General features: G+C 56.7%; 11 protein-coding genes across 11 annotated transcripts; 3 read left to right on the plus strand and 8 right to left on the minus strand.

Moving 5' to 3' along the window:
* Positions 1–623: 623 nt before the first annotated feature.
* SCHCODRAFT_01092035 (uncharacterized protein) lies at positions 624–1,011 on the plus strand (the record flags this gene model as incomplete). The annotated part of the gene is made up of 2 exons (XM_050341008.1): positions 624–719; positions 775–1,011. The coding sequence occupies 2 exons, from the start codon at positions 624–626 to the stop codon at positions 1,009–1,011; spliced, it is 333 nt and encodes a 110-aa protein (XP_050201426.1).
* Positions 1,012–1,923: 912 nt separating this feature from the next.
* SCHCODRAFT_02723470 (uncharacterized protein) lies at positions 1,924–4,824 on the minus strand (the record flags this gene model as incomplete). The annotated part of the gene is made up of 1 exon (XM_003034092.2): positions 1,924–4,824. One exon carries the CDS (start codon positions 4,822–4,824, stop codon positions 1,924–1,926), a length of 2,901 nt encoding a protein of 966 aa, XP_003034138.1.
* A 236-nt stretch (positions 4,825–5,060) lies between these two features.
* On the minus strand, positions 5,061–5,381 carry SCHCODRAFT_01055873 (uncharacterized protein; the record flags this gene model as incomplete). The annotated part of the gene is made up of 2 exons (XM_050340948.1): positions 5,061–5,242; positions 5,348–5,381. Coding segments are annotated over 2 exons (216 nt in total), but the record flags the coding sequence as incomplete, so codon positions are not given.
* A 945-nt stretch (positions 5,382–6,326) lies between these two features.
* SCHCODRAFT_02480477 (uncharacterized protein) lies at positions 6,327–6,611 on the minus strand (the record flags this gene model as incomplete). The annotated part of the gene is made up of 1 exon (XM_050342784.1): positions 6,327–6,611. A coding segment is annotated over one exon (285 nt), but the record flags the coding sequence as incomplete, so codon positions are not given.
* Positions 6,612–8,410: 1,799 nt separating this feature from the next.
* Positions 8,411–10,340, minus strand: SCHCODRAFT_01170181 (uncharacterized protein; the record flags this gene model as incomplete). Its single annotated transcript, XM_003034094.2, has 3 exons — positions 8,411–8,560; positions 8,796–9,207; positions 9,295–10,340. 3 exons carry the CDS (start codon positions 10,338–10,340, stop codon positions 8,411–8,413), a joined length of 1,608 nt encoding a protein of 535 aa, XP_003034140.2.
* Positions 10,341–10,589: 249 nt separating this feature from the next.
* Positions 10,590–11,123, minus strand: SCHCODRAFT_01052346 (uncharacterized protein; the record flags this gene model as incomplete). Its single annotated transcript, XM_050340939.1, has 1 exon — positions 10,590–11,123. A coding segment is annotated over one exon (534 nt), but the record flags the coding sequence as incomplete, so codon positions are not given.
* Positions 11,124–11,255: 132 nt separating this feature from the next.
* Positions 11,256–12,752, minus strand: SCHCODRAFT_01075289 (uncharacterized protein; the record flags this gene model as incomplete). The annotated part of the gene is made up of 1 exon (XM_050340977.1): positions 11,256–12,752. A coding segment is annotated over one exon (1,497 nt), but the record flags the coding sequence as incomplete, so codon positions are not given.
* A 5,039-nt stretch (positions 12,753–17,791) lies between these two features.
* Positions 17,792–18,384, minus strand: SCHCODRAFT_02613712 (uncharacterized protein; the record flags this gene model as incomplete). The annotated part of the gene is made up of 1 exon (XM_050344620.1): positions 17,792–18,384. A coding segment is annotated over one exon (279 nt), but the record flags the coding sequence as incomplete, so codon positions are not given.
* Positions 18,385–21,281: 2,897 nt separating this feature from the next.
* Positions 21,282–21,980, plus strand: SCHCODRAFT_02493371 (uncharacterized protein; the record flags this gene model as incomplete). The annotated part of the gene is made up of 1 exon (XM_003033537.2): positions 21,282–21,980. One exon carries the CDS (start codon positions 21,282–21,284, stop codon positions 21,978–21,980), a length of 699 nt encoding a protein of 232 aa, XP_003033583.1.
* Positions 21,981–26,164: 4,184 nt separating this feature from the next.
* Positions 26,165–26,633, plus strand: SCHCODRAFT_02697441 (uncharacterized protein; the record flags this gene model as incomplete). The annotated part of the gene is made up of 2 exons (XM_050346904.1): positions 26,165–26,470; positions 26,610–26,633. 2 exons carry the CDS (start codon positions 26,165–26,167, stop codon positions 26,631–26,633), a joined length of 330 nt encoding a protein of 109 aa, XP_050201432.1.
* A 537-nt stretch (positions 26,634–27,170) lies between these two features.
* On the minus strand, positions 27,171–27,612 carry SCHCODRAFT_02723478 (uncharacterized protein; the record flags this gene model as incomplete). The annotated part of the gene is made up of 3 exons (XM_003034095.2): positions 27,171–27,210; positions 27,269–27,513; positions 27,571–27,612. 3 exons carry the CDS (start codon positions 27,610–27,612, stop codon positions 27,171–27,173), a joined length of 327 nt encoding a protein of 108 aa, XP_003034141.1.
* Between the last annotated feature and the right edge of the window lie 106 nt (positions 27,613–27,718).

The following is a 27,718-nucleotide window of genomic DNA, read 5'->3' on the forward strand; positions in this document are numbered from 1 at the left end:
ACCCTAACCCTAACCCTAACCCTAACCCTAACCCTAACCCTAACCCTAACCCTAACCCTAACCCTAACCCTAACCCTAACCCTAACCCTAACCCTAACCCTAACCCTAACCCTAACCCTAACCCTAACCCTAACCCTAACCCTAACCCTAACCCTAACCCTAACTCAGCCACCGCACACTAAGCCCCGGTGGAAGAGCAGCTCGCCGTTGCTTTGTACCGCTTTGGGCACGACGGAAATGCCGCCGGCTGGCATGCCACGGCCGACTGGCAGGGATAGGGAAGGGGAGTGTCCAGCCCGTGATTACTGCCCTCTTGCGCCCATCGTCGGGATTTATGCAGGAGGTAGTGCGGCTGCCGACTGCGGAAGAGAAGGAGGAGGTGAAGGAGTGGGTTGAGGAGCACTCTTGCAGGGCGTGGCGTGGGGGATGGTGCTTTGTAGACGGCACGTTGGTGCCCCTGGCGAGGCGTCCCGTGTGGTATGGGTAAAAGTTACTTCGATCGGAAGAGTCGCTACTCGCTGAACATTTGTACAAAGCGCCACATGCTCACCGGGACCGGCAGATAGTCAACCTTCCGAACTTGCGTATCATCGACTTTGGGTACGGTCACGTTGGGAGCGCGCATGAAGCTATCGCATGGGAGTAGTACTTGTCTTGCGCAAGAGCACGCTGACATCTTCGAGGAAGGCGAGTGGGTGTGGGCGGACTCTGCATACCCAGTACGTCATTGGATGTGCACACAACTAAGATGCTGACCGTCAACTTCACGTATAGATCTCAGAATGGGCTGTCGCACCTTATAAAGCACCAGAGCGTGATGATCCCGAGAACGCGGCGTTCAACAACCAAGTATCTATACTACGGATTCGGTCCGAGCACGCCATCAGCTATCTGAAAGGCCGCTTCCAGTCGCTGAAGAACCTGCGCGTTGACATCAGGGATGCACGCACGCACAAGCTGGCAACATACTGGATTGTCTCCTGTATAGGTATACAGTCGAGCCCCTCTTAACGCATACCTATCGGAGCGCCTCCGAGGCTCGCTGTAGGCGCGCTTGGGTTGAACTATCTTTCGGATATAATTCTTGGGGTGTATACCTCCCAGTGTATATAATTCTCAGAGCAGAGGGTCCGAGCAGTCGAGCCTCGGGTGCGCTCCGATGGTTACGCGTTATGAGGGGTTCGACTGTAGTGCCTCGTAAACGCATAGGGAGAGGTAGCTAAGGGAATCATATCTCTCGACGAGGGGAAAATGCGCATCCCTACCTCTTCGCCCCTCCCCTACGTGCCGTTGTCAACCGAGCCGCTTGTTGCATGGTTAGCGCGTCTTCTCAGCTCCCTCCGCATGAAGACCAGCCCACCTTGACAGAAGGTAGCGAGGTGGGAGACATGGGGTGATGGGGAGGGGGGGGGAATAGTGAATTGAATGGGCAGGGGGTGCCGCATGCTTTGTGTAAGAGCCTAGCGGCTTGGTGGGTGTCTCTCACGAAGACGCCACGTGGCGCGGCAGAGTGGTCGCCTACTGGCGAGGTTGAGAGTGAGGGAACGGCTATCCGTAACCCTCGGACGCTCACACCTGACCGGCTCTCCGTGTCAGGCGTCTCTTAGTAGGCGGAGCCCTCAAGGCGTAGCCGCGGGATGTAGAGGTTGGGAAGAAGTAAAGTGCTATTCTCGTAATATCGTGACTAGATAACACCGTGACCAAACGTAAGTCCGCGACGGCGCACGAGGCGGTCAGGAGGCCGGCACGTGCGCCAGCGTAGCATAAGTGCAAGTCCAAGAGCCGAATGCGCGGTGAAAAGCGTAGTAACCGTAAGTAGAAACAAAAAGAAAAGAAAGGTACCCCCGACAGACGGCTCGGTAAGGAGTCCCTCACTCACGAGGTCCAGAACCCTCACAAAGCCCCCCACTCCGCAGCGAGCCTTCAGTCGTAAAATAGACGCGTAGGTTCTCCGATGTCCCCCAGCGAGGCGATCGGCAGATAGCTTGGGTCGGCGGCGTACGCCCTTCCGAGATAGTCCCGCCAGTCATCTACCACCTGCTCATCGAGAAGGTCCTTGAGCTCGACGCGCGGGCGTCGCGACCGGGCGCGGTCTCTCAGGACTTCCCGCCATTGCTTCCGCGAGGGCAAGCTCCATCGTCCGTGCTCGAACTTGTCCGCGATGAACTGGAAGAACTTCTCCTCCTCCACCGTCCATTCCCCGCAGCTCGGCCAGAGACGAGGGTTTTCGGCCAGGTCCGCCGGCGGAAAGGCAGAGCGCACCGTGTTCTCGTCTTGCTTCCCCTGCCCCGGTATCGCCTTCATAGTCCCCAGCAGGTAGTTAATCTCCTCTGTCGCCGCGTAGTCGCTGAACAGCTTGGGGACTGGAGCGCCGGGTCCGCGCAACTTCCCGGCGAAAGTGTCTCGGGTCTTGAGGCACGGCCCCTTCCCCCAGTCGGGGGGGAGTTCCTCTGCCGCCCATCGTTCGAGCACGCGCGCTACGTAGCCCCCTTTGAGGTAAATCGCCGCCGCGTGTGGCCGGCGGGCGATGTCCTTCACTCCCGAGACCCAACGAAGGAAAAGATTGGTTCCCCCCTGTCCGAATTCCACCATTTCTATGTAGTGACTCTCCTGATCCGAGACGGGCTTCCGCGGGGGCTCGATAGTGTAGTAGGTGACCGGGAGCATTATCGTCAGCGGGATGCCAGCGCAGATAGCCTTCTCGACCAGGATTTCCGCTCGCGCCCGTGGGTTCTCCAGCATCCAGATCCAGAATCGCACGCAGTCCTGCGCGCGCTCGAAGAACAGGTAGCCCTCCGTCTTGACCTCCTCCGCTAGTGTCACCGCGTCGTGAGGTAGCCGTGCTCGCGGATGCTCTTGCCCCGTGAGTTTGAGTCCAATCGCGCTCAGCTGCTGCTTCATCTTGCTCCACGCATCCGACCAGTCCTTAGAGTGACGCGGGATGATCCGTGAGCTCGACGGCGGGAGGAGGTCAGTCGCTAGAGATAGCTCGGACGTGTTACGTGACGAGATTGACGCCCCCAGCTCCACCGTCGACGTCGACTGGAATCGAGCTAGTAGTGACGGCGAGGGCGTTCCTCGGCGCTCAGGCGAGGCGCTGCGACGGGAGGGACCTGCCGCAGTGATGACCTGTCGCTCCCGGCTCGACTGCGCCCGGGTCCTCTCCTCGGGGGGTCTCCAGTTATCCGGCACTCTCTGTCCAATCCGGTCGCGTAACGTCCCTACTGGTCTCGCCGTGGGGGTCGATAGTCTCTCGATGAGCGTTGGCTTGCTCTTGGCTTCCTCGGGGCGGTCGACGTCCATGTCTTCCGGTCCGATCTCGGTCTCGATCTCGGGGATGGTGTCGTACTGCTTGCTGCTGTCGTACTCGATCGCGGGGATGAAAGCGCGAACCCTCTCCCATTCTCCCTCAGCGGTCATACCTGTGCGGTTCGGTATCGGCGAGTCCTTCCAGAGCCCCTCCATCAGGATCTGCTCCTCCAGGGCTTGGACGACTTTGTCCTCATCATCCGTCACGTTCTCGTCGCGGAGCATCTCTTCGGGGTAGGGTGCATTTCGATAGCGGCGCATTTCTCGACCATTCACGCCCTTCCCTCGGGTCATGACTTCGGGCAAGTCGAACAGCGTCTCGTCGATTCTCCAGGATGGGTCTTGAGCCCTCTCCTTTGGCGTGCGCGTGTCCTTGCTCGCTCCTTTCGCCAGCCACGCATATACCCGAAGCTCCTCCCGCGAGTCGTCCTTCACCAACGGGCGGCGAGGGCGTCCGACAGCGTAGCGGTCGGCTACCCGCGAGACTACGTCCACCCGCGCGGTCTCGAACTCGTGCCAGTCCTCGTACAGTCTTATGGTGTAAGTGCAGTCGGTGGGCAGAGGCCTGCGGCGGTCATCGGGGTGTATCTCGTCGGGTAGCTCCTCAGGGGCCGTGCATTGGAAGAGGCGATCGTACTCCCATACGGCTCGCAGGTCACCCTGACCTTGGAGGATGTCGTCGTCCGTCGGCTCCACGCCCTTCTGCTTCCACCACTCGAGCGTGCGCGCGACCAAGAACGGGTAGGCTCGGAGGTACCGACTGTCGAAATGCGCGGCAGGCGTCCAGATGTAGTGGAAGGGGACTTCGTGCTCTATCAGCTGCGCGATATCGATCCAAGGGTAGTCGACGGCGAGATTGATCAGGTATCCGCGCAGGGGGCGGCTCTCGAGGGCTAGACTGATGATGAACTCCCGTGTCTCGTTCCCCATACAGTCCTTCCAGCTGTCCATGCTCGCCGTGAACCAAGCTAAGAAGCCTACGTTGGAGAGTAGCCTCGCTTGCCATTCCTGCACCGAGCTCAAGCCTTCCTCCGCTGATTCGAAAACCGTGTCCAATTCCTCTCGAGTAACCGTGTAAGGAGTAAAGGGGGCATCGGGCTCGCGCTCGCCGTAGCGGTCGAAGATGGGAAATACATGGTCGACAATGTCCTTGCACGCGCGTTCCAGTTGCTCTGACAGCTGCGCCAGCCCGACCCGGAAGGATGCACCGATCCTGACGCCACCTCGAGTCTGCGGTTGCCAATGCCCCTTCGGCAGGTCGCCCAGCCATCGGAGGATGTCGTCTGCGGCGAAGACGGGGTACGGAGCGTAGCCGTCCCAAGGTCGCGCGTAGTTGAACCAGTCGATGAGTCGTATCGGCAGACGGGCCCCCCAGTACGATCGGCGTCGATCAACGTCGATATGCTGCAGGTCCTCGGGGTCGGCTGCTACAGATCCCCAGAGATATCCCCCCACTCGACTGGCGACGTAGCGGGGAGCGTTGGCGAGCGATTTGAAGATTGAGAAGGACACCATACTGTTAGGTCTGCAGGAACGGCTCTCCGTAACCCGCTTCCCCGCGCTCGAGTTCAGAGTTGGCTGCCCACACTCGTTCGTCGAACGCCAGTTCAGAGCCCTTGGTGGTCGTCGGGAGCAAGGGAAATCGATCAGAATATTCACAGGCGATACATCGATGTAACTTCGGAACCTGCACGTGCGCGACGCTGCTTCTCTTCGCCGGCCGGCTCTATTATAATTTACTCATCTCCCTTTCATAGACCGTGTTCCCGCTTGTACTCGGCCAGCACGTCGGGCGCGTTCTTCAGATCCTTTTCGACCTGCTTCGTGTCATAGAACGGCCCGAATCCTTTCCAGCGCACCTGGTACACGATCTTCTTCTTCCTGCCGTCCCACTGGTGGCCTACGATGCGTTCGACTTCGTACTCTTCGGTCGCTATCTTGTCTCCCCTCGTCGTTGGCAACTTCGTACGCTTGTCCTCGACGGTGGTCTGGCCCGGCTTGTATCGCTTCAAATGCTCGATGTTGAAGACGGGGATACCGGGGTAACGGTCGTCCATCTTCAAACGGTACACCTTCGGGTTGACTTGCTGGGCGATCTCGAACGGTCCTATCCAACGCTGCATCAACTTCGGCTTGTTCTTGGCCTCTACCCATTCCAAGGAGTGCGGATTGACGAGTACCAGGTCCCCCTTCTTGAACTCGGGGACAGGCTTCCTTCCTTTGTTATACGCGCGCGCTTGCTCGTCTTGTGCTACCGCTATCGCATCCCTTGCCGCCTGGTGCGCCATCTTGAGCTCCTGCAAGTACTTCTGCGACTCGAACAGCCTCGAGAAGGGGATCTTCCCTGCCTGGTTCGGCACCGCGCGGTCCAGCGGCGAAGGAGGCTGGTAGCCTAGCAGAAGGAAGAATGGAGACTGCCCTGTAGAGCTATGCACGGCCGAGTTATATGCGAATTCCAGCATGGGAAGCAGTGGCTCCCAGCCTTTCTTGTCCTTCGCGACGTAGGCTCGAATCATCGTCTCGAGGAACCGATTCACGATCTCTGTCTGCCCGTCCGTCTGCGCATGGTGAGTCGACGACATCAGTAAGCTCGTCCGCAGCTCCTTCGCGACGTGCTGCCAGAACTCGGAGGTCCACTTCGGGTCCTTGTCCGAGACGATGCTCGCTGGTACTCCAAACCTCGTCACCACGTTGTTGACGAACAGCCGCGCCGCGTCGAAGCGGTTGATCTTCGTCTTGGTCGGCAGGAACTGGGCGTGCTTCGTCAGTCGGTCTACCACCACCATTATGGCGTTGAAGCCGTTCGATTCCGGAAGCTCCACAATAAAGTCCATTGACACCGATTCGTAGGGCGCGATCGGTATCGGGTTAGGGATTAAGGTTCCGTACTTCGTGAAAGCTGCGCTCTTGACCTTTTGACATGCATCGCAAGTCTCGCAGAATCCCTCTATGCGCTTCTTCATGTGCCTCCAGTGAAATCGGGGATGAAGTCGCGCCCATAGCTTCGCTACCCCGGTATGCGCTCCCTCCATCGGTTCTTCGTGCGCCTTGAGTAGGATCTCGTCGACCAGCGCGTCCGGTACGCACAGCCTCGGCAGGTAATCTGCGTCCAGGAAGAACAGCAAGCCGTCCTCCGACTTGTAGTACCGCCTTCCTGGCGTCCACGAAGCCGAAAGCGTATCTGCCTCCTCGTAACGTCTTGCCCAATATGCCTCCTCCTGATAACCCTGCCTGAATCGCTGCGCTAGGTCCTCTTCGATGTGCGCTACCAGCGCTGGCGGCCGACGGAATGCTGCTTCGTACTCGGCTCTGGTTGGTACCCTCTCGAGCTCGTCATCTTCCTCCTGTTCCCGGTTGATGGTCTGCTCGACTCGCGCGTCTGCCGTGCCTTCTTCCGGCGTCGTCGACTGTCCCGTTTGTTCTCTCAACTCGACCTCCTGGTTTGCTTCTGCCTGTGCTTCCCGCTGGCTCGTAGTCCATTGCTCGCCCTCAGCCCCCCGACGCGCTAGCCGAGAAGACCGTCTAAGCTCTGCTGCGAAAGCTCCAGGCCCTTCTTCCACGCAGTCGAGCAGCGACAGCCCTGCGAACGCCCTTGGCGCGGCTGCACGCGAAGCCATCTCCTCCCTCAGCAGTGCCGTAGCCGCATCCGTCTGAAGAGGCGGGGTCTCTGGCGGTCGCGGAGACACGAAGGCGGGGGGCTCCCGCGGAATTCGACTCAAAGGGTCGACGTTGGAGTGCACCCGCCCTGCGCGGTGTATAATCTCGAGCCCCGGCTGGTACGCTGAGAATATTGCCCCCCAAGACGCCAAGCGTCGATTGCTGTTCTCGTACGTGCGAGCCCATTGCAGCGCGCTGTGATCTGTTACTAGAAGTATGGAGGAGCCTTCGAGGTAGGGTTGAAACTTGACCAGCGCTTCCTTGGCTGCGAGCGCCTCCCGCTCTGTCGTGCTGTAGCGCGCCTCCGCTCCTCTGAAGGTTCGCGACCAATATGCTACGACGCGTTCAATCTGCACCTCCGTGTCGTCGAGAGTAGCCCCCCACTTCCCAGGCGGCTTCACGTCCTGCGCTTTGCTGGACAGCTTCGTCACCAGCTGCGGTACGGGCTGGTTCTTGTCGTACGCTTCTCGCAGACGCTCGTAGGTACGTGTTCCCTTCAGATCTCCAATCTTGATGGGCTGAACCTGTTGCAATGCGCATCCTAGTGCGTGATCCGACGCGTCCGTGTACAGCCGGTATGGCATTCCTTCGATTGGGTGACCGAGCACCGGCGCCCTCTGTAGCGCCGTCTTCGCCTGTATGAATGCGTACTCCTCATCCGCTCCCCACCTCCAAGGTGTCCCTTTCCTGAGCAACGCGTGTAGAGGGCCGCAAACGTCGGCGTAGTAGGGGATAAATGTGTTGAAGTATACGAGCATCCCTAAGAAGGTCTGCAGCTCTGATACCGAGTTCGGCCGCTTGAGTTCTAGGACGGCCTTGACCTTTTCGTAGTGCGTGGATAGCCCCAACCTCGAGACCTTGTGCCCCAGCAAGATGATCGAATCGTAGAAGAGATGGCACTTCTTCGGCGAGAGGGTAATGTGCGCTTCCTCGATCGCTCCAAGAACCTGGTCCAGATGCTCTATGTGCTCTTCAAACGACTTCGAGTACACGACGATGTCGTCGATATAGACTAACGCGAAGAGCCACAGGTACGGCGCAAGCACCGACTGCATAACCCTCTGGAAAATAGATGGGCCGTTGCGTAGTCCAAATGGCATGCGTTTGAATTGGAACAGCCCTCTATGCGTGCGGAAAGCTGTTTTCTCCACGTCCTGTGGGTCCAGACGCAGCTGCGTGAATCCCGATAAAGCGTCGAGAGAGGACAGAACTTGAGCTCCCGAAAGTGAGGCGAGAATCTCCTGTTGCCGCGGGATGGGGAACTCGTCGGGAATGGTGACCTCGTTCAGCCTTCGATAGTCCACGCAGAACCGAGGCTTGCCATTGCGGTATGCGATAACTACCGGCGCGCTCCATGGGCTGCGCGACGGCTCGATGACATCTTGCTCGAACCACTTGTCAATTTGCTCGTCCATTACCGCTTTCTTCGCCGGCGAAGAGCCCCTCATGGGCAGTGCGATCGGCTCGACGCCCTCCTTCGTTCGAATCTTCGCCATCGCGGGGTGATTGCCCAGCCGGCCGTCCAGCGCGAACGCTCCTTGCCTCCGTTGCAGCATCGCCAAGGCCCGCTCCCGCAAGTGTTCAGGAAGCTGCCCTACGTCGAGTTCCTTCAGGAAGTCCCGAGAGGAGATGTCCTGCGTCTCGGGCATCTCCGCGGTCTTTGGGCCGACCTGCTCCGCTTCCTCTGACTCGCCAGCGCGCTCTTGTTCTTCCTTGAAGGAGTCTCGCCACGCTGTGTACGTCTCCGCGTCTGGCATAGGGAAAGATCGCCTTCCTTCCCACCAGGCGTCGTAGTTACTGGATTCTGGCATGCGGTACTTCGTCTCGACTTTCGCCTTGCGTCTTGTTTCGGTCTTGCCCGCGCCCCGCGCGCCGTTCCTCGCGTTAATGTCGATCATGGTGGATAGGAAGGCCGCGTGTCGACTGAATTCCTCCGCTTCCTCCCGGGTGCTCGGCTTGTCGAAGAACTCGTCAACGCGATGGACTCTTCCCAGCGCTTCTCCCTTCTGTATGAACCTCGGCACGGTGGACGTGTTGGCTACTGGGATCATCGGGCGCTGCGACGAGATGAGAGTGTTGGGGATGGCGAAGGGCCTCTCGCTCGTGGACGCGATGAGCTCCTTTTCCACTACCCATTCGCCGGGAGTGTCGAACGGTCCGGAGACCTCGACTTGTACCACGGTCTCCGGCTTGAGACGTATCTTCTCCTTCGCGCGGATAATGCCTTCTTCCTCGTCGATCCTCTGCTTGCGCCGATTGCGTCGCCTCTTCAAGGCTTGCCGGTACGCCCCCTTGAGATAGTGCTTCGGGGTGGTCTCGCCAACGTACGCCCTCTCCACCTCCTCGAATTCGCGATCGCGTTGCTCTCCTTCGGCGGTGATCACGTAGGGGTAGTTGGCGAAGGAGATCTTCGTGCCTTCTTCGAGGCTACGAGTCACGGACAGCTCGTAGGCCTGCTGGAAGTCCTCTCCCAGAAGCAGCGGTACGGTCATTCCTTCCACCACGTAGAACTCGACCTCCACCTCGAGCAGGGTCCCGTCGTCCGTGATGATGAGCACCGGCAGGCGGACATACCCTCGTATCGACACCGTCTTGTCGGTGAGCTGCCACAGCCGCATCTTCGCTCCCTGGCGGATCTTCGGCGGGTTGTCCAGCTCGTCGTACGTCTTCCCGCTCAGTAGGGATAGGCTCGCGCACGAATCGACGCGCAGCTTCTTCAACCCATTCTTCTTCGACAGTACGTACCCCTTGACGCTCAACACCGCAGTGCCGGCTGCTGCTCGTCCCAGGGGACGTCGGACTCGCCGAGACTGGATTCGCACCCTTTCGGCGCCGTAGGGCTTCGGCCAGTCCTTGACGTCCGGCGGTCGGTCTTGTGGGGGCACTTCGTCATCTGCCGGCGGCTTCCCCGCCGCGTATGCCTCCTCTCGCGCTCCCGTCCTCTCCAGACGCGGGGCCTCGCTCTCGTAGATGCTCTCAAGAAGGTATGGCGAGTCGGGAGACAAAACTTCGCCCTCGTGCCAATACTCTTCCGGAATCTCTTCTATACGGTTTGCGAAGCTGTGCGTCTCTATCACTAGAGCGACTCCTTCTCCCTCGCAGCTCTCCTGGGGCTTACATCCCTCCTCCTCCCTAGAGGACTCGGCGATCGCCCATTCAAAACCCGCTTGCACCTCCGACAGGAAGTAAGCGACCTCGTAGGCCCGTTCAGCCTCGTTATCCGCCACATCCACGCTGTGCGCCTCTGCCGCCCGACGATCCCTCCACTCTTTATAGTGCGGGCAGTCCCGATTCCAATGGAAGGGACTTCCACAGGGCCGACAAGGCGTAGGCGGCTTCTTTTTGCTGCGAATATCGTTACGCGCGGGGAACATGGGAGGAGGCGGAGGCGATTTCTTGTCGCGAGAAGCGACTAAGTTGACCGCCATCGCAAGGAGATCATTAGTCGACCCATCTTCCGCCGCCTCAGATTGTTCGTCCTCCCATGCCCATTCCGCATCGTACGCAACCGCGCCTTTTTTCGCGTTCATTCGGGCGGCGTGTCGCAGATCTCGCAAGACATTCAGTACTTGGGACTTCAGGTCATGCGATGAAGACGAGGTTTTGGAGATATCTGCCGACGTGAGTAGCTGCTTCTCGAATTGAATGACCCGGGCTTTAAGCGCGTCGGTAGAGGGAATGGTAGACGGGACTAGAATAATGCTCCACTCCATGGGAGCGGCTCGCAGTATGAGAGAGATCTCGGCGGGCGAGTTGACCGGAGCGAGGTCGAGTGATCTCGCGTACAGAATCCTCCGATGCAGGAAGGCACTCGGCGACTCTGTGCGGTGTCGGTGATCGCGGAATGTCTGCAGCCTGAACTCGGTGGTAATGTCCTGAATCCAGGGCTCTCCCAGGTAGTCGCGCTTGATGACGTCGAGGAAGACGTACGCGTCTCGGCGCATGTCCGCTTTCTGCTCCGGCGACAAGGTCATGTACCAGTGGTGAATGGCGGAGCCCTTCTCGAATTTGAACCAGAGCCAGTATCCCACGGCTCGTCGCAGAGTTCCTCCTCCATTCGCTAACTCATACACCGACCACAGGTAGTCGATAGCGGTCTCCTTATCCCCGTCCCATCCGGGAACTGCGTCGGGCTTCAGCACGGAGAGGATGGTTGGGCTCTTGTCGCCGTAGGGGATGTCGTCTTCGTCGAAGTCATCATTCAAGTCTATCGGCGACCTCCTTCCTCTGGCACGTCCGTCGTCGCTGTCCTCCTCTTCCCCGCCATCTGGGTCGCCGTCTGGTGGGTCAGGCGGTGCGCCACCTCTCCGTCCAGACCTCTGACGGTCATCTCGACGACCTCCTTTTCCTTGCTTCGGAGGGCCGCTGGTGAGTTTGCGCTTAGAGTCACGTCGCTCCTTGTCGCGTTCAGGCCTCCTTCTCCAGTCCGAGTCGTCCGCGTTTCCCCTCGATCTGGATTGGTGCGGTGGCGAGTCCCTCTCGCGGCTGGAGCTGTATTCGCCCCTACGCGCGTAGCGCGCCGTAGAAATCGACTCAAAACCGAACTGCTTGTGAGGGGGTACGTAGGCGGTTGGCTTCAAGTCTCCAGCGAGAGCTCCAATGCCCGATTGACGCCGCCTTTGAGGTGACAGTTCCCGTCGAGGAGAACGATCGCGACGATTCGACTCTCGCCGAGAAGAGGACCGCTCCTCGCGCGACGGGCTTCTCGAGCGCGTATGTCTCCTCTCCCTCGACGAGTCCTCCCTCTCCCTTTCGGACTGGGTACCGCTTCTCGAGTCGTCTTGAAACTCCGCTCGCTGCTTCCCTTTACCGCCCTTCCTCGGCGGTACGAACTCAGGGTAGCCCGCTAGAGGGTTTCCTGTCTCTGACTTGCCATCGTGCTCGAACTGCTCCCCGTCTACGTAGTACTTGAGGGCCGGGTTCCACTCAGGACGACGTTCAGGGAACGCGCGGCTCAGCTCTCGCGGCACGATCGTCATCTCCTCGAAGGTCCTTCCCATGAAGCGTCTTCTATACGCCCGCGGGGCATCCGGGTCGTAATCGTCTTTGTCCTTATATCCCGGCACCGCGCCGACCACGTACTTCAACTGCTCCTCGGGGTTCGAGATCTCATCGAGCTCGCGGTAGACGCTGGAAGGCGTAGTGATAGGCGACATGAAAGGGGGGTGACGGCCTTGCGCTAGGGCTTCCGCTCTGGTCCTCATCTTGCGATACTCCTGAAGGGCCACCGCCGCTCGCGTGCTGATGGCCGACCACGCGAGATGCAGAGCGGACAAGGTTCGCGCATGCGTCAGGTTGCGAATGAGCACGTCGTTCCGGTCGACTACCCAGCGCTTCGAGTCCAGGTCGGTCATATCTGGCTTCGCCGCCTGCGACAGCGCGTCCAGCACGTCCTGGACCTCCTCAAAGGTCTGCTTCACGAAGTTGAGGACCTCAGTCTTGACCGCGAAACGCGGTTCGGGGTGCACGGATGGCAGCTTCTGCACCCCTCTGTCCACGATATCCTCCTTCTCCAACGTCTTCTGATGGATCAGCGAGTCTATGCGCTTTCGCGGCGAGTTGAGGTCTGCATCTGGATTCGCGGGGTCGTCGACTAGATTGAAGGCCGCCTGCACGCTACGGATAGTGGCCATCCGCGTGTCCTCCTCGGATTCTGAGTTTCCCGGCGAGGTGCGTCCGGCCACGTCGTGCTGATGAGCCTCCGTCTCCTGCGGCTGAGCTTCGAGCGCCACCGTAGCGGGCGTCTGACCCGCTGCGCTCGTACTCGCGCCTTTCATGGCGCTCATCGCATGTGCGCGGGGATGTGGGGTTGGTGGTCTAGGTGGAAAACTCTCCCGAGAGGAGATAGTCTGCGAGCCGTCCGAAGTGGGGGTAGGCGAAGGCGACTGGCTGGTTCGCCGCAACACGTGTTCCGAAACGCTCTCGCGCGTCGAGGAAGCTATCAAAGGATTTAGTTCGATGGGGGTGTATGCGAGACGTACCGAGATGCTCCGTCTCGAGTCTTCGCGAGATCCCACAGTGTCCACTCTGTAAGAGCCTAGCGGCTTGGTGGGTGTCTCTCACGAAGACGCCACGTGGCGCGGCAGAGTGGTCGCCTACTGGCGAGGTTGAGAGTGAGGGAACGGCTATCCGTAACCCTCGGACGCTCACACCTGACCGGCTCTCCGTGTCAGGCGTCTCTTAGTAGGCGGAGCCCTCAAGGCGTAGCCGCGGGATGTAGAGGTTGGGAAGAAGTAAAGTGCTATTCTCGTAATATCGTGACTAGATAACACCGTGACCAAACGTAAGTCCGCGACGGCGCACGAGGCGGTCAGGAGGCCGGCACGTGCGCCAGCGTAGCATAAGTGCAAGTCCAAGAGCCGAATGCGCGGTGAAAAGCGTAGTAACCGTAAGTAGAAACAAAAAGAAAAGAAAGGTACCCCCGACAGACGGCTCGGTAAGGAGTCCCTCACTCACGAGGTCCAGAACCCTCACACTTTGACTCGTCGTTCGCAGCCTGTTCGTCAAGTGGCGTGGAATGCGGCGGTAAGGTGTTCTGGGTCTGGGGTCCATGAGCGTCAATAACACTTGTCAGGTATGGGTACTGTACCGGTATGTATCGAGGCAGCCGGTAGGGGGTGCGTTACGCTAACAACCCTCCGCTAGTAGGCAACCGACCCCCACGTTAGGCGTTACGGTTAGTTGAATAGGCAACCATTCAAGGTAGATTTGAAACTTGCTAGGCGGAAATCGGACGTACAGCAGCAGGAAGGCTCCGATGCAACAGTTCCGACACAAACAGCCTATTTCGGAGCGAAATAGACCGTCTGGGTCGCGCCGAGAAATATTCGAATTTTCGTCGATTTCTGCGCGATGGCAACCACCCCCTCCGTTATGCGTTACTTTCTTCTAGATATCCGACTTTTTGGACCCGCGTTACGCGTTACGGTTGCCTCCATACATACCGGTACAGTAGTACGATTTACAGTCGGAAAAGGCGAGAAATCATGATAAATACCTTTGTGGCATCTGAAGAGCTTTTCCCCTGTTGATTACATCGGAGGCGGGGCCTTTGGGGCGTCAATGGAGCGCGCTTTTGCCCATTGGGGAAAATCGAGATAGCTAGAAAGTCTGTATGAGAACAGCAGCTTCTGGCGCTTTGGGGTGATATACCGTCTCGGATGTCGTCGCGCACGCGTTCAGGCGTGCCCCAACTGAGATACCGCCGCCAGAATCGTTCCCTAGCGACGGCTGAGTACTGAGAAAAGTGAAAAATGACGAAAAAGGCACTTTCGGCGAATAATGCGTCTCGTGCATGTTTGAGACCATTCTTCGACGCAATCGGCGCGCAATGCCGTCGACAACGCGCGTTGCCATCGAATCGGCTTGGATAGCAACGGGTTGAAGGGAAAATAATTGAGAGAAAGTCTAGAGATGTGGTGTGAGCGAGATACGAGCGCTTAGTGAGTAAATCGAAGCTCACCGACTCGTTCTGTGATAGTTCGCTTTCTAAGCGCGGAGACGTCGCAGGCGGTCTTGCTAGAGCCATATCGCGGCTATAACCGGTCGGAAACATGAGAAAAAGACCTCGATACAAGGCAGCAACCGTACCCGTACTTGTGCAGAAGGTCCAACATCCTATTAACCCTAAGCACACACACGACGAGTGACGACTGGCTAGCGGATACCGCGAACCGTCTGGACGCTGGCAAGGTGATTACCACGGAACGTGCGGGAGCTCTGGGCCCGCGAGTGGGGATCTCGCCAGTCGGGTGGGTAGGAGCGAGTGCAGGTGCGTTAACCGACGTACACAGCGTTTCCTCTCCTGGCGCAAGCGATTCGCACGGTGACGGTCGGAGAAGGTAATCTTTGTGTTGAGAAGGACGCAGCGTTGCGAGCACTCTCCGAGTTGCTCGAAGATCATGCGGTCTGCAGTCCATGTGCTGACTGTAACATCAGTTGAATGGATACACAGGATACGTGGGGTACACACCGTTCGATAGCCTCCGCAAGCGGTCTAACCCATACCTGTCATCTTGTTCGTGAACGGATGGGCGCTTTCGTTGATGTTCATAGTCATGTCATTCTCGTACCAGATGCGAGCGGGCATCTTCGACGTATCAGATTCAATAGATATTCCAAGTTTTTGCATCCACTGTCTATTGAGAACAATGGGCACTTGATGTAAACCCCGCTGATTTTTCATCCTACTAATATTTTCTATTACATACGGACATATTTATTACTGACGGTTGCCCTCATCCAACACGGATTTGCCGCCCCCACCCCCTGCCCCTCGAAATCCAAGCGGTTCGTGGCCGCTGATATTTATTGATAGATCACATCGTATAGTATCTGTATGCATATTTTAGACGAATTCTGGGGGTGATGGCAGCCCTCTCCCTAGCATAAAGCTTCCATCGTGCCTATGGCTCCTTACCTGGTCGGGTGGTTTGAATTTCTGTGCATAACGCTTTTGATATACGAGCTGAATTATGGTGATTTTTCCTCCATTTCTCGAATGTGAGCAGTGTAGCAAAAGCGGCATTTCGGACGGTGGATCTATTTCGGATGGGGGTTACCGTCAGTAGCTCTCGCAAGTTTTGCTTCAGGCACTGCATGAAGTGGAGCCGCGTTTTGTAAGCGAAGAAGTCGATATGTGTGCTAATTAATAAGCCCTATTGCTCTTCCTTGTGTGCATGTCAACAGATCTGTTGCAGTCGCCCTTCGATCTGACCCATCCAGTGATTCTAGGGCCCATCACTCGCATTGTTGATCAATCTGACTGTACATCCGGACCGTGCATGTCACCCGTGCAATCACACATCATCTTGGCTGTTTTGACTCCAACCACAGAAAAAATACTGTGATGCATTCTTTCTATTCTTCCAAAGACCAGTTTTCCGACATACCATAAATGCAGTTGGCCCTCATATGCCTGGAGCACGGGTGCAAGTCTCGTCGATTATGAGCATCCGAGAAGCCCGGTCAAATTCGCTATTAGAGCAGTAACATCTCTGATAGCGGATTTGCCCAGGCTTCTCCGATGCCTACCAAGCGATGAGAGTTGCACCCATCCTCCAGGCATATGAGAGCCAACCACAGCAGGGTTTGAACTTCAAATCTTGTACAGTTCGAGTGGTGTTCTAACCAGCTACGCCATTGGGTCTTACTTGGTTGGCAGATGTGTTGCTCTATATCACCCATTCTTACCCGATCTTTCTAACCCTCCCTGCCCCTTTGAGGCCGTCTCCACTATCACTGATATTTATTGGTAGACCCTAAACCTCTAACTAACCCTTGCCAACCCTTGTTCAACTTGCAAATTTTGGTCAAAGTCAGTGATTCTGTGTTTTTGCAGTGGCACCAGCCACCAGGGGCTATGGCCATGTCAAATGCATTTGGCTTCAGTGGCTGCAGCCTTAGCACTTGCGTACTGCACAGGCTTGACTGTAGGTTCACGTCACATGTCTCTGTTACCCATGAATTGAACCTACGGCGCAAGTATCGCAGATCATACCGGTCAGTGAACTCCATACCAAGTAAGTGCGAAATAGCGCGTTTTGAGCCTATTTTCATTTTTTACCCGCTGCGTACACTCCCACACGTTCTCTAGTCACCTACCCATCGCATGACATCCCCGTTCGCTGTCCACATCTTCCTTCGCGACGTGCGCTGGCCCCGCCTGTGTCTTCCTCTTCCTTGGGATGTGGCGACTCATGAAGGCTGGCATCATCGATGGCAAGATCTTCAGCAACCCCTACACGCCGCGCCACCTGACAAAATTGTGGTGCGAGCTGTGAGCCCTGCGACATCACAAAATCGATGATGGTCAGTCGGCACGGGCACATCACTGACGTCTTAGAGAGTCTCCTGGCCGAAAAACCGCGAGTCTGCTGGAGGGCGATCCTCATCGTTGATAGGATGTTTTTCATCGCCCGTGGGAATGGGCGTTTAAGAGGAGAGTTGCCTGAAGAGGGCAGGATTAGTTGTTGGAAGCTCCATCAGTCGCTTGAGGACGTCGGGGCTCATAAGGCTCAACCCGTGCTGTTCAGGGAGACGTGGAGGGATGTCTGTGCTCCATATCATTAGGTCGCTGATGATGTCTTCGTTGTGCTGGGAAACGAACATGGGGTTGGACATGGGTCTGCCAGCAGATGATGAATATTCTCCTCAGCCTAGAGAGCAGCGCCACTCGCAAATTTACGTGTGTAAATATAATTATCTATTGTCATACCAAATTTTGACCCGCGCACGTGGACTAGTTAAGTGGCCCCCAGGGCGATATACGAGATCTGCCTTGTTGAGACAAGCCATCCACTATCTGGGGCCTTGAGGTGCTGCACCGCCGCCTGCGCGTGGCGACCGCAGCACGGGAGGGTGCATAGGAGGGACGGGCGGACGACGTGGGTGATGCAGTGGTGTTGAGCACGAGACACATATTGTGGGTGCGGCCTGACCGGCAGAGCGGCCCGCCTCAGAGTAGTCTCTGGAGGGAGCTGCTAGAGGTGGAGGAGGACCAAGGCCCGCAAGACTACGGAGAAAAGCGAGTAGAGCGAAGAAAAGGCCCGCTCGCACTCCTGCCACTTGCACAGCGTGCAGGAGTGCAAGTGGACGGTGAGGAATATGATGAGAAGCTGCCCAAGCTTCGTGCACTCACTCGCGTCCAAGGACGCGTTCGCGGTCGTCACGTAGCAAGGTGGGGGGAGGGAGGGGGAGGGGTGTTGCTCTACGCTCCCGCAATCGCAAAAGGCGCAGAGCACATGAGGTCGAGGGCATCACCTGAAGGTGAAAGGCAACGGCACCCATTGGGGTGGCGCGAGGAGCGAGGTGAGTACGCGCTCGCCCGCCACCTGGGGCCCTGGACCTCCCCGCCGCATCCGCGCGTTGCCAAGGCACAGATACGATCGCGTGAGCAGCCTCCCCAGCCCCTCAGCTCATTCCCGGCGACGGACTGGGAAAGGGGGCGGGTGCGCGGAACGTGCCGCAAGTGCCGAGCAAGCTGTGGGTCGGCCCCGCGCGCGATACGCCGAGCAGTAAGCTCGGTGGCGCCGAGTGCATCCTGCGCGACGCGGCGAATCCCGGCGGAGGCGATTGTCCACGACTGCAGGGAGGGGAGGGGAAGGATAAGCGCTGCCCGCCACCCGTGCCGATCGCTATTAGCAGGGGCGTGGGTCGATGCGCGACAGCCAAAGGGCCATCGAGGGCTAGCCTATGACGCGTAGCGCGCCATACGCAGGACCCTCGCGCCCTCGAATGGCATCTGAGGGCGAAAATAACGGGAACGCGGCGCAGTGTTAGCCCCGCTTCCTCCGTCTCGTCCTGCTCTCGCCCGTCCCCCTCTCCCCTCTCCGCGTCACAATGAAAAAGTGATTAGTGATAGAATCGATCATGGCAGGCGTTCACGCGCCCGGAACCCCCCTCCTCGTCCGGATCGTGGCCGTTGGCATGGCCATTGTGTAATCGTTATATGGGACGCGATCGTAGCCGAACGCGTCGGAAGCGGCTTCTTCGAGATGCTTGGGAGAGGGGAGACGGTAGAGAGGCACCTGCGATGGATGGAGAGACGAGGCAGGGGGCATCGTGATGGTTGGGACACAGTTGGACGTCGCGGGACGAGACCTAGCAGAACTCGACGAGGAAGATCGGCCCGAGCAAGCCGTGTCATTTGTGAGTGAGGGACACGACAGAACACGTTCATCAACGGCAATCACAACAAATCCGAGAAAAAAGACCTAGAGATACACTAGCTATGCTCTAGAATATTTTGCAGGATTTTAGCCAATGAAGACAACGAAAAACTCACCTGTCGAATGTTGTGGCTGTGCGTCGAGTGATGAGGCTGTGCTGACGGACATTGCCGGGGCCGCACGTGTACAGACATTGTCCGGAGCCTCACATTGACCGCGAATTAGAGCTTAAGGCTCAAACCAGCTGGAAGGTATGAGCCAAGGAATATGTCGGATTTTTCAGGAAGGAAAAAGACGGAGCTGATTGAAGAATTCGAACGACTAACCGGTCGACATCCGGAGATAATTTTTGATCGACCGCTTGGACGTCTGATCAGGTCCACTGGTGTAAGACGAGCCTGGCAAGCAGGTCTCGTAACCTGCAGATCTTCGGCAGATGCGCACGACCCGAAGAGCATCCCAACGACGGACAGATCTGGCGAGAAGCTGACCAGCTCAGGCGCTTCAAGCAACAGCCATGCTTCGGTCGAACCGCACGCAGAAATGAGCCCGCATAGCTCTATTGACGCGCCCAAACGCTCACCTCAAAGCACCGGGCGCGATTGCAGTAGGAACCGTGTGGATCTCCCGGACTCAGTCAGTCAGTGCCACGCTCCGTGTCCAGGTGATCGTGCCCGTTCGCCGTTGCCATCCGCCGTGTCGCTCATCCAGGCAACTCGAGAGCCACCTGACAGAAGGAGCTTGGACCGCTCGAGTCCGAAGAGCAGCCAGATGTCTCTACGTCGGTGTCCCGCTAATGCCATATCCCCTGCTCCGCTCCTTTGCGCGTCCCTGGGGACAACAAAAGGAAGCAGTTCTGATAGCGCGAACTGGCGAGCGCGCGAGCGGCCTACTTGGACAACCTCTTCCCTGCGTGAGGTCGACACTCTAGCAAAGAGCGAGTTTGGCCCGAGCTCCATCGAACGCGGTCTGGTCTTCAACCTGCGAGATGTCAAGCGCTTGACAGGTAACTCTCAAAGTCGCGCCGGCTCCCCTTGCGGTGACCTCCCTCGGTTGCGAGTTGTAGAAGCGAATGATCCAGATGTGCACGACCTGAATAGCTCCCTCGCCGTTAGACCAATTCGGTGAGAAGCAGATGAGCCCGCGCGCTCGGGATCACGCTACAGTGGGGCCAGGCGCAGAAATCAGTCCGATCCGCTTGGTCGATACACCAGAATGCGCACCTCGAATTGCCGAACGCGGTTATGAGGGGAGCCCCGCACGTTCACCGGACTCGGAAAATCGATACCACATTCGCCTACCCAGCTCTAAACGCCGCTCGTCATCGTCCTCCTCCATGCCTAAAAGCCATGCAGCTCGCGAGCACTCTGACCAGACGACCTCAAGCGACTCGGGTACACACAGCTTCCCATCCCCTTCTCATTCGCGCTCTGCTACTATCCCGTCCGCCGCTCTGCTACTATCCCGTCCGCCGCTCCTCCCCTACGGTCGTCACGCCGTTCAACGTCAGGTAGTACGTGTAGTCCCGATGGCGTGAATTGCCAAACACTTGGACGGCCGACGACCTTGCCGCTGCAGGAGGTCCGCATCCCTGATGCTGGCTCGCGAAGCAAAAGCATCAGCGAGTGCAAGCAAGCTTTAGAAGCCCTCACTTTATAAGAGGATGCCATTGAATCCCCCAATACAAGCGGCGATGAGAAAGGCTTACCTCAAGACGTCAAAGCGGAGGCGAACGTCGGAAACCTTCGTCACTCGCGCTCAGAGGTGCCTGGGCAAGCTTCAACTCAACACTGTCCGCGCATGTACGCTGGGGGGGCAGGTGTCAACCTCGTCTCAACGAGACGGCAAAGCCGGAAGCTTGCGCGAGGCGGGGAAGTGCTTACCGCAGGGTGCCGAATCAGGCACCGCCGGGGCAGTCCCAGGCCCTTCAGTCCGTGTTCATGCTACGGTCACGCCGCGAGCCGAAATCAGCTCGCGTAGCTCTCGCGAGGCGCCCGAGCAATCGCCTCAAAGCAACAAACGTGATTGTAGCAAGAACCGTGCGCATTTCCGAGACTTAAGCAGCCAATGGCTCGTTCCGTAGTCGAGTCCGCTGCTCCTCTTCTTCGGTCGTCGCATCCGTCAACGGCCAGAAGCGGTCCTGAAAGTGCAGATTGGCGAGCGCGGGGGCATTCAGTCACCCTCAAGTTGCCGCTGCGCGGAATTGACGCTCTAGATTTTGCTCACCAGATTCCAAGCCCACCCCGCAAAGGTATGGATCCATGGAGCGCGCAGAACGGAAAAGGGCTTCCGCCCCGATTAGATGTCGCGGACAATGCACCGCCAAGCGCATCTCGGCTCTGCTTCCTTGCTTGTGAGCACGGACGGGTCCCTAAGCCCCGGGAGCGTGGCGCGAGCAATGTGAAGCGCATGCATGCTTCGGGGGGGGGGGGGGGGGGGGGCAAACGGTGGTCTCGTCCTGCAAGGACGACAAGCTCCTGGTATCACGCGAAGAGAATGGACTCTCACCTAGGAACGTCAAGAACGGGAGCAGGCGCGCTGTTGAGCCAACGGAATATGCGCCTTCACCAGACCTCGAATTTTACAGCGCGCGCAGAGCACGGAATCGCTCATGTTGCATTGAAGCGCCGGATACTGCAATCAAGAATGACTCGCAGTCATCGTGGCCGACTCGGATATCCTCTTTCGCGCATACTCAAATCTCTGGATATTGGTCTCAGCACGCACGACATCCATGAGGTGGACGCGCCTGTTCTTCTCTCAGCCCGAGGACCGCCCGACAAAGCAAGCGATGACGACGCCGAGGAGCCAGCTCGCCTGGACACCTCCCTTGAGCAAGTGTCAACAGATGGGGAAGCTTGCCTCCTCGCCGAGTGTCACGATTCCTGGATGCGAACAAGGCCACCCCCTCGCACGAACGTCAAGCAGCTCGAGGCTCGCCCTGAGTGCGCATACTCTCTTTGGGTCACCCACGCGCGTTGTGTCCATTGCGCGTCTCCCACAAGTGCTCTGAACCCGCGTCAAAAGGACCACGAAATGGACGTACCCGACGCACGGGCTTTGTCCCCATTGCGCGGATCGCTGAACAAGCGAGTGGGCAGCGACATCGGGGTCCTCCGCGCCGAGAAGCTTTTGTGTTCCCCATCTCCTTGCTCCGTTAAAGTATCGAATGCCTCGGTCACGGGATACACTTCATGCCTGGATAGGACTCCGCGACCTGGAGAAAATGTTAGCCTGTCCATCGAGGATGGAGAATGCAAACAGGGCTACGCACTACCCTCTTATGACAATTCTGGGGGCCGGCAGACGTCGCATCCTCAGGATATGGCAACCCCTCGGGCCTAGCCGATGCTCAGGCTCTCCCTCCATTGCTTGTTCCCTTTCCTCGCCCCAGATTAGGACTATTCGTCCGCTGACCTCTCACATCGCGGGGAACGGGTCTTTGTGAACCACAGTGGTTGATGCGAGTGCCTTCTCGCCTGAAGACAGGGACGGGAACGACAGCGCAAATCACCTCCTTCCGAGCTGCTAAACAGTCGATAGACGAGCAGGCCTTCTTCCTTGTGCTCAAACAGCACATCATGTCGAATACCAACCAGCAGGGGTCAACGCGTAGAGTTCAAGGTCATGGAACCCTTCCTGCTGAATGATCTGGGTAATTCGCTGGGAGAGATACTGTACCGGTATGTATGGAGGCGACCGTAACGCGTAACGCGGGCCCAAAAAGTTGGCTATCTAGAAGAAAGTAACGCATAACGGAGGGGGTGGTTGCCATCGCGCAAAAATCGACGAAAATTCGAATATTTCTCGGCGCGACCCAGACGGTCTATTTCGCTCCGAAATAGGCTGTTTGTGTCGTAACTGTTGCATCGGAGCCTTCCTGCTGTTGTACGTCCAATCCCCGCCTAGCAAATTCTAAATCTACCTTGAGTGGTTGCCTATTCAACTGACCGTAACGCCTAACGTGGGGGTCGGTTGCCTACTAGCGGAGGGTTTTAGCGTAACGCAACCCCTACCGGTTGCCTCCATACATACCGGTACAGTACGGACTTCGAAGCTGAGAGCATCCACCCAGCTTGGCGTGCGGGCACAACCAGTGAGCACCCCGAATGAGAGCTTGGTGCGCGAGGTCGTGTACAGACTTGGCGCAGACTTTCGAATCGAACCCGTGAGAGAAATTCATTGCTACGACCTTCAGCACGAAACAACGGCATTGCCAGCTCGTCACAACACGGAGAACGTACCTTCTTAGCTCACAGAGGGCGACGCATGCGCCGACTCGCGCGAAGACGGAGACCGTGGGACTGGCCAGTCGCCTCGAAAGGGACAGCGGCATGGTCAGTGAGCAGGAAGAGCCTACACTCCCACAATGCGTTTTTTTATATACCTCAGAGTTTCTCCTTGTCCTGCCTGCTAGAATCACCCCGAGTACCGCGCCGAGGCTGCACCCTTGTCGGGACTCTACGTACCTGAATTGCAAGAGAATTCATCAGTCCTCGTAGGTTCTGAACTTGCTGCTTCATCAAGTGGAGCTCCGTTTCTTAAGTGCAGAACTGGATGATTCTGTCTACTAATACGTCCTATGGTGACCATTCCACTAATTATGGGGCCCATCCCCCGAATCGTTGACCAGTCCCACTATACATCTGGATTGTGCATATCACCCATGGAATCAAACATCATCTGGTCTGTTTTGACCTCAGACACTTGAGTGTATTAGAGTGTATTCGCCCATTGAAAATTCAGGATCCAACAAACAGATCCAATTTGAGCACCGAACATATTTATACTACAAATTTGTTCTGGTATGTTACGAAAACCATCGATGGGCTCTACACTCGCCAGCGCAAGCAGCCCTCCAACCACCTTGTCTTCACGCTGCTATACGACGGCGGGCGGTGCTCAACAGTTGTCGGAGATTGTCTGCCAAGTCTCGCCTTGAGAATTCGAAGCACGAGCGGTACAGGAAGGGTCGCGCTGGCCAGCTCGCCGCGAGCCACTGCAAAGATCTTGGATCTGGTCAGTCTCACTGCGAGAATAGAGTGTATTCGCCCATTAAAAATTCAAGATTCAAAATCGGTACATACGAATTCAATTGAGCACCAAGCGCCTTCATACTGCGAAACTGTTTTGGTATGTTACGGAAATCGTTCGCGGGCAATCCTCCAATCACCTTGTGTTCACGTCGTTTCACGACGGCAGGCGGCGTTGAACAGTTGCCGGAGACTGTCTTCCCAGTTTCCCCTCGAGTCGTTCAAGAGAATGTCGGTCCAGGGAGGGTAGCGCTGGCCAGCTCGCCAACAGCCACTGCGAAGATCTCGAATCTGGTCAGTTTTACTACGAGAATGCTATTAAGATACAGAAATGAATCAGCATGTTCATAACGAAATTATCAATGGGCGAATACACTCTAATGCTTTGAAGACTCAGAAACGAATTAGCAAGCTCAAAACGATATCATTACTGGGCGAATGCACTCTACTGGGACAAATATTGTGATACATTCTTTCTATTCTTCAAGAGACCAGTTTTCTGACATGCCTTAATTGAAGTTAGCCCTGATATGCCTCGAGGAAGGCTATAGCTATGGTTATCCGAGAAAACCGGACAACTTCGGTATTAGACAAATATTACTAACAGCGAAGTTGTCCGGTTCTCTCGGATACCCATAGCTGACCAGACTTTCATCCTTCCTCGAGGCATATTAGGGCTAACTGCAGTACAGCCAAACATAGCAGGGTTCGAACTTCAGACCATGTACAGTCAGAGTGGCGTTCTAACCAGCTAAGTCATTAGGGTGTTTCACGTTCGGGCCTGTGGGAATCCTGCACGGAGATCCCTCACTGGTACTCTCGAGTCACGCTCGTACCCACAGTGTTTTCTTTTTTGCTCGTATATAACGTATATCACCTTGCTTGCAAGGTATCTACAGCATGCTTATTGACGACGCCACGAGTTTTTTTTTTTGCGGCATAAGTACAAACAAAAGACGTCACCGTCACCTGCCTTCGATAGCGCAGTACTCGGCGCATGAGGGGATCCGAGATGGGACTTGCCGTCCTGACCAATCTGAATAATCGGGGAAGTGCATTTAGCAACACGAAAGCCTACAAAGGACTGCCACGGCCCCTAAGCGCACAATACTTGGTACTGGAGAGGTATTGAAAGTATGCGGCAAAGTCCGATGTCGGTACCGGTAGATCACCTGACCGGTTGAACTCCTTGGCACAACATGCAGACTACTAGCATGCCGAAGACAGTCTACCCAAAGTTTTGCAAGAGGACTGTATTTTTCATATCCACAAGGTAATTGAGCCCCTTACGCTGTGCCAACACGCTTTGTCTGCCGATTTTTGTTCGGATAGAGTCTTTCAACTTGCTTCCCATCACTTCATGTCCGCACACGATGCATCCGTCTTTCTGCCATTTGGAGACGCGAGGGGGAGCAAGAGAAGCAGATCAGCACTATTCTCCATGAAGCTGACACTCCAGTCGCGGAGGTCAGAAGGAAACCGAGAGAAATTTGGGGATGTAATTCTCGAATGGGAGGCGGCCACAGGGTGAATGATTCGAGGCTCGAGACGCTTCGCTGGTGGAAAGGCTTCGTCTACTTGGCCTTCGAGAGACAAAGAGCGGAGGGAGGGGGGAGGCATGAATTGTATGCTCGCTGGGGAGGGCGAGGTGACCAGAGAAGGCGGTCAGTGAGAGGGCATACTCGAAGGTCGAGGATACCGACGCGGATGGAATCAAGATGTTCACGGAGGGCCTTCCTCTTGCAAGTCGTTGGAGTTAACGACGGCATCGTCATCCAGCAGCCTGTGTACAGCTAATGGACTCGAGCACCCACTTCGCAAGCAAGGTTGGAAACCGGCCCCGCCGGAGCTTCTCTAGTTATAGACTAGATTAGATATATCGCAGGCCGCCTTGCGGCCTGCCGCATCGAGAATAATCACCATCTCAGCTCTTACCACCGTCTGCAGCTCGAACCAGCCTCCGCTAGGAGAGGCTTTGAGCAGCAGGCACCGGAAGGGCCGCTTCCCGCCTCGTCGTAGAGTTTCAGTCCGACGCGGGCACTCTCTCATTCGATCTCAAGCGTGCGCGTCGTTACACGCGCACTACACGCTACCCGAGCGATTCCGCGCCCGACTGTCGCCAACGGGCGACCACTAGCGCTCACTCCGTACCCTACTCGACTGGCGAGAAGCCCACTCGCGGGCACAGAGCTCCCGCAGGGCCCTCGGCCTTTTTCGAACGCTTTTTGAGTCCTGATTGAGTCGCTTTTTCGACGCCGTTTTCTTCCCAGGGTCTTTCTTTGTGGAAGTACAGAAACGGCTCGCGACCCTTTTCTGCAAGTCTTTTTGGGTGCTTTTTTTGCGAGAGAGTTTTCGGCGAATGCCGCTGTGAGCCCTCGGTCATAACAAAGGAAAACAAGGTGATTGTTCGCTGCACGTGCTAAAGTAACGCCGTTCCACGCAGCGCGTCGCGGCCGGCCCCATCGTCCTCTAAGCACCTACTTCCTCCTGAATACTATGGCTAAGCTTTCGAAGGCCAAGGACCCGACGGATCCTGGGACCCAGAAGACCCGTGCAGAGCCTATACCATGGGACACGAGCCCAGCCTGGCTGGAGCGCATCCTCCAGTTCCTCGGCAACGCAGCAAGCTTCCGGAACAAGCTTTTCAGCGACTCCAACACCACGGCCGCGAAGGAGGGACGCGCCAAGATTGTCGGCTCGGTCAGCAAGGCCACCATGTATCAGCAGCTGGCAGTTGTTGTATTCGGGCGCTTCACGCCTGGACCCGAGTTCGGAGAGGCCGCCGACCAGGATACTGTTCCGGTATGTATGGAGGCAACCGTAACGCGTAACTCGGGTCCAAAAAGTTGGCTATGTAGAAGAAAGTAACGCATAACGGAGGGGGTGGTTGCCATCGCGGAAAAATCGACGGGATTCTGAATATTTTCCGTGCGCTGCCCAGACGGTCTATTTCGCTCCGAAATAGGCTGTTTGTGTCGGAACTGTTGCATCGGAGCCCTCCTGCTGCTGTACGTCCGATTTCCGCCTAGCAAGTTTCAAATCTACCTTGAATGGTTGCCTATTCAACTAACCGTAACGCCTAACGTGGGGGTCGGTTGCCTACTAGCGGAGGGTTTTAGTGTAACACACCCCCTACCAGTTACCTCCATACATACCGGTACAGTAGAATATGTACGTTGTTGGTGTTCTTTCTTTTTTGGAGGCCTATGTACATGGTTGTAAAAGGAATACCTATTGTTGTACTGTGTCTTTGTTGACAGCTAGATGTAGACATACCAGTCATTGCCAGCTTGTCAACAACATGTGCAGATGCACTGACATGTGTGAGGGGAGCAGGAGATATGAACAGAATGAAATCAGAGAGGCCACAGCTACAAAGCAGTTGGTATACAACTTTCACCATGTACTGTAGAGGTATGAATTGAGGCAACCATAACAAGTAATGGGGGCCCAGAAAGTTGGCTAGTTTGAAGAAGTAACTAATAACAGAGGGGGTGGTTGCTCATTTGACTAACTGTAACACCCAATGTAGGGTTGGTTGCCTATTAGGGGAGGCTTGTTAGCATAACACTCCCCCCACCAGTAGTACAGAGGACGCACCAAGATGGCCAGCGGTTAGTGTCCCTGCTCAGCTTGCGCAGGTCTTTGCGCAGGATGAATTTTGTGGCACGGGTGCCCAACTCTGGCGCCTTGCCCTCCAACCAGGCGGCGACGTCTGCGCTACTGCCTGGGAGGAGACGCAAGCGACGTGTAGCCAGCGCATTTTCCGTAATACCGAAGTTGTCCAGTTCTCTCCAATGCCCACAGTGGACACAACTCATACCCATCTTCGAGGCATATGAGGGCTAACCGCTATCAAAGTACATCAGAAACCTGGTCTTTACTGGAGAGAAAGAACGTACTACAATATCTGTCACGGCGGCCAAGGTCAAAACAGACCACATGTCGTTTGATTCCCGAGTGAGGGGTAGATGAAGGTAAAGAGCAGAGAAGCACCTTCCTTCGTAATTTGCTTATATAATCATTATCCCACGATCGTGATAGGAAATA

This window comes from Schizophyllum commune, assembly GCF_000143185.2.
Source record: "Schizophyllum commune H4-8 unplaced genomic scaffold SCHCOscaffold_3, whole genome shotgun sequence".
Taxonomy (NCBI): Eukaryota; Fungi; Basidiomycota; class Agaricomycetes; order Agaricales; family Schizophyllaceae; genus Schizophyllum; species Schizophyllum commune.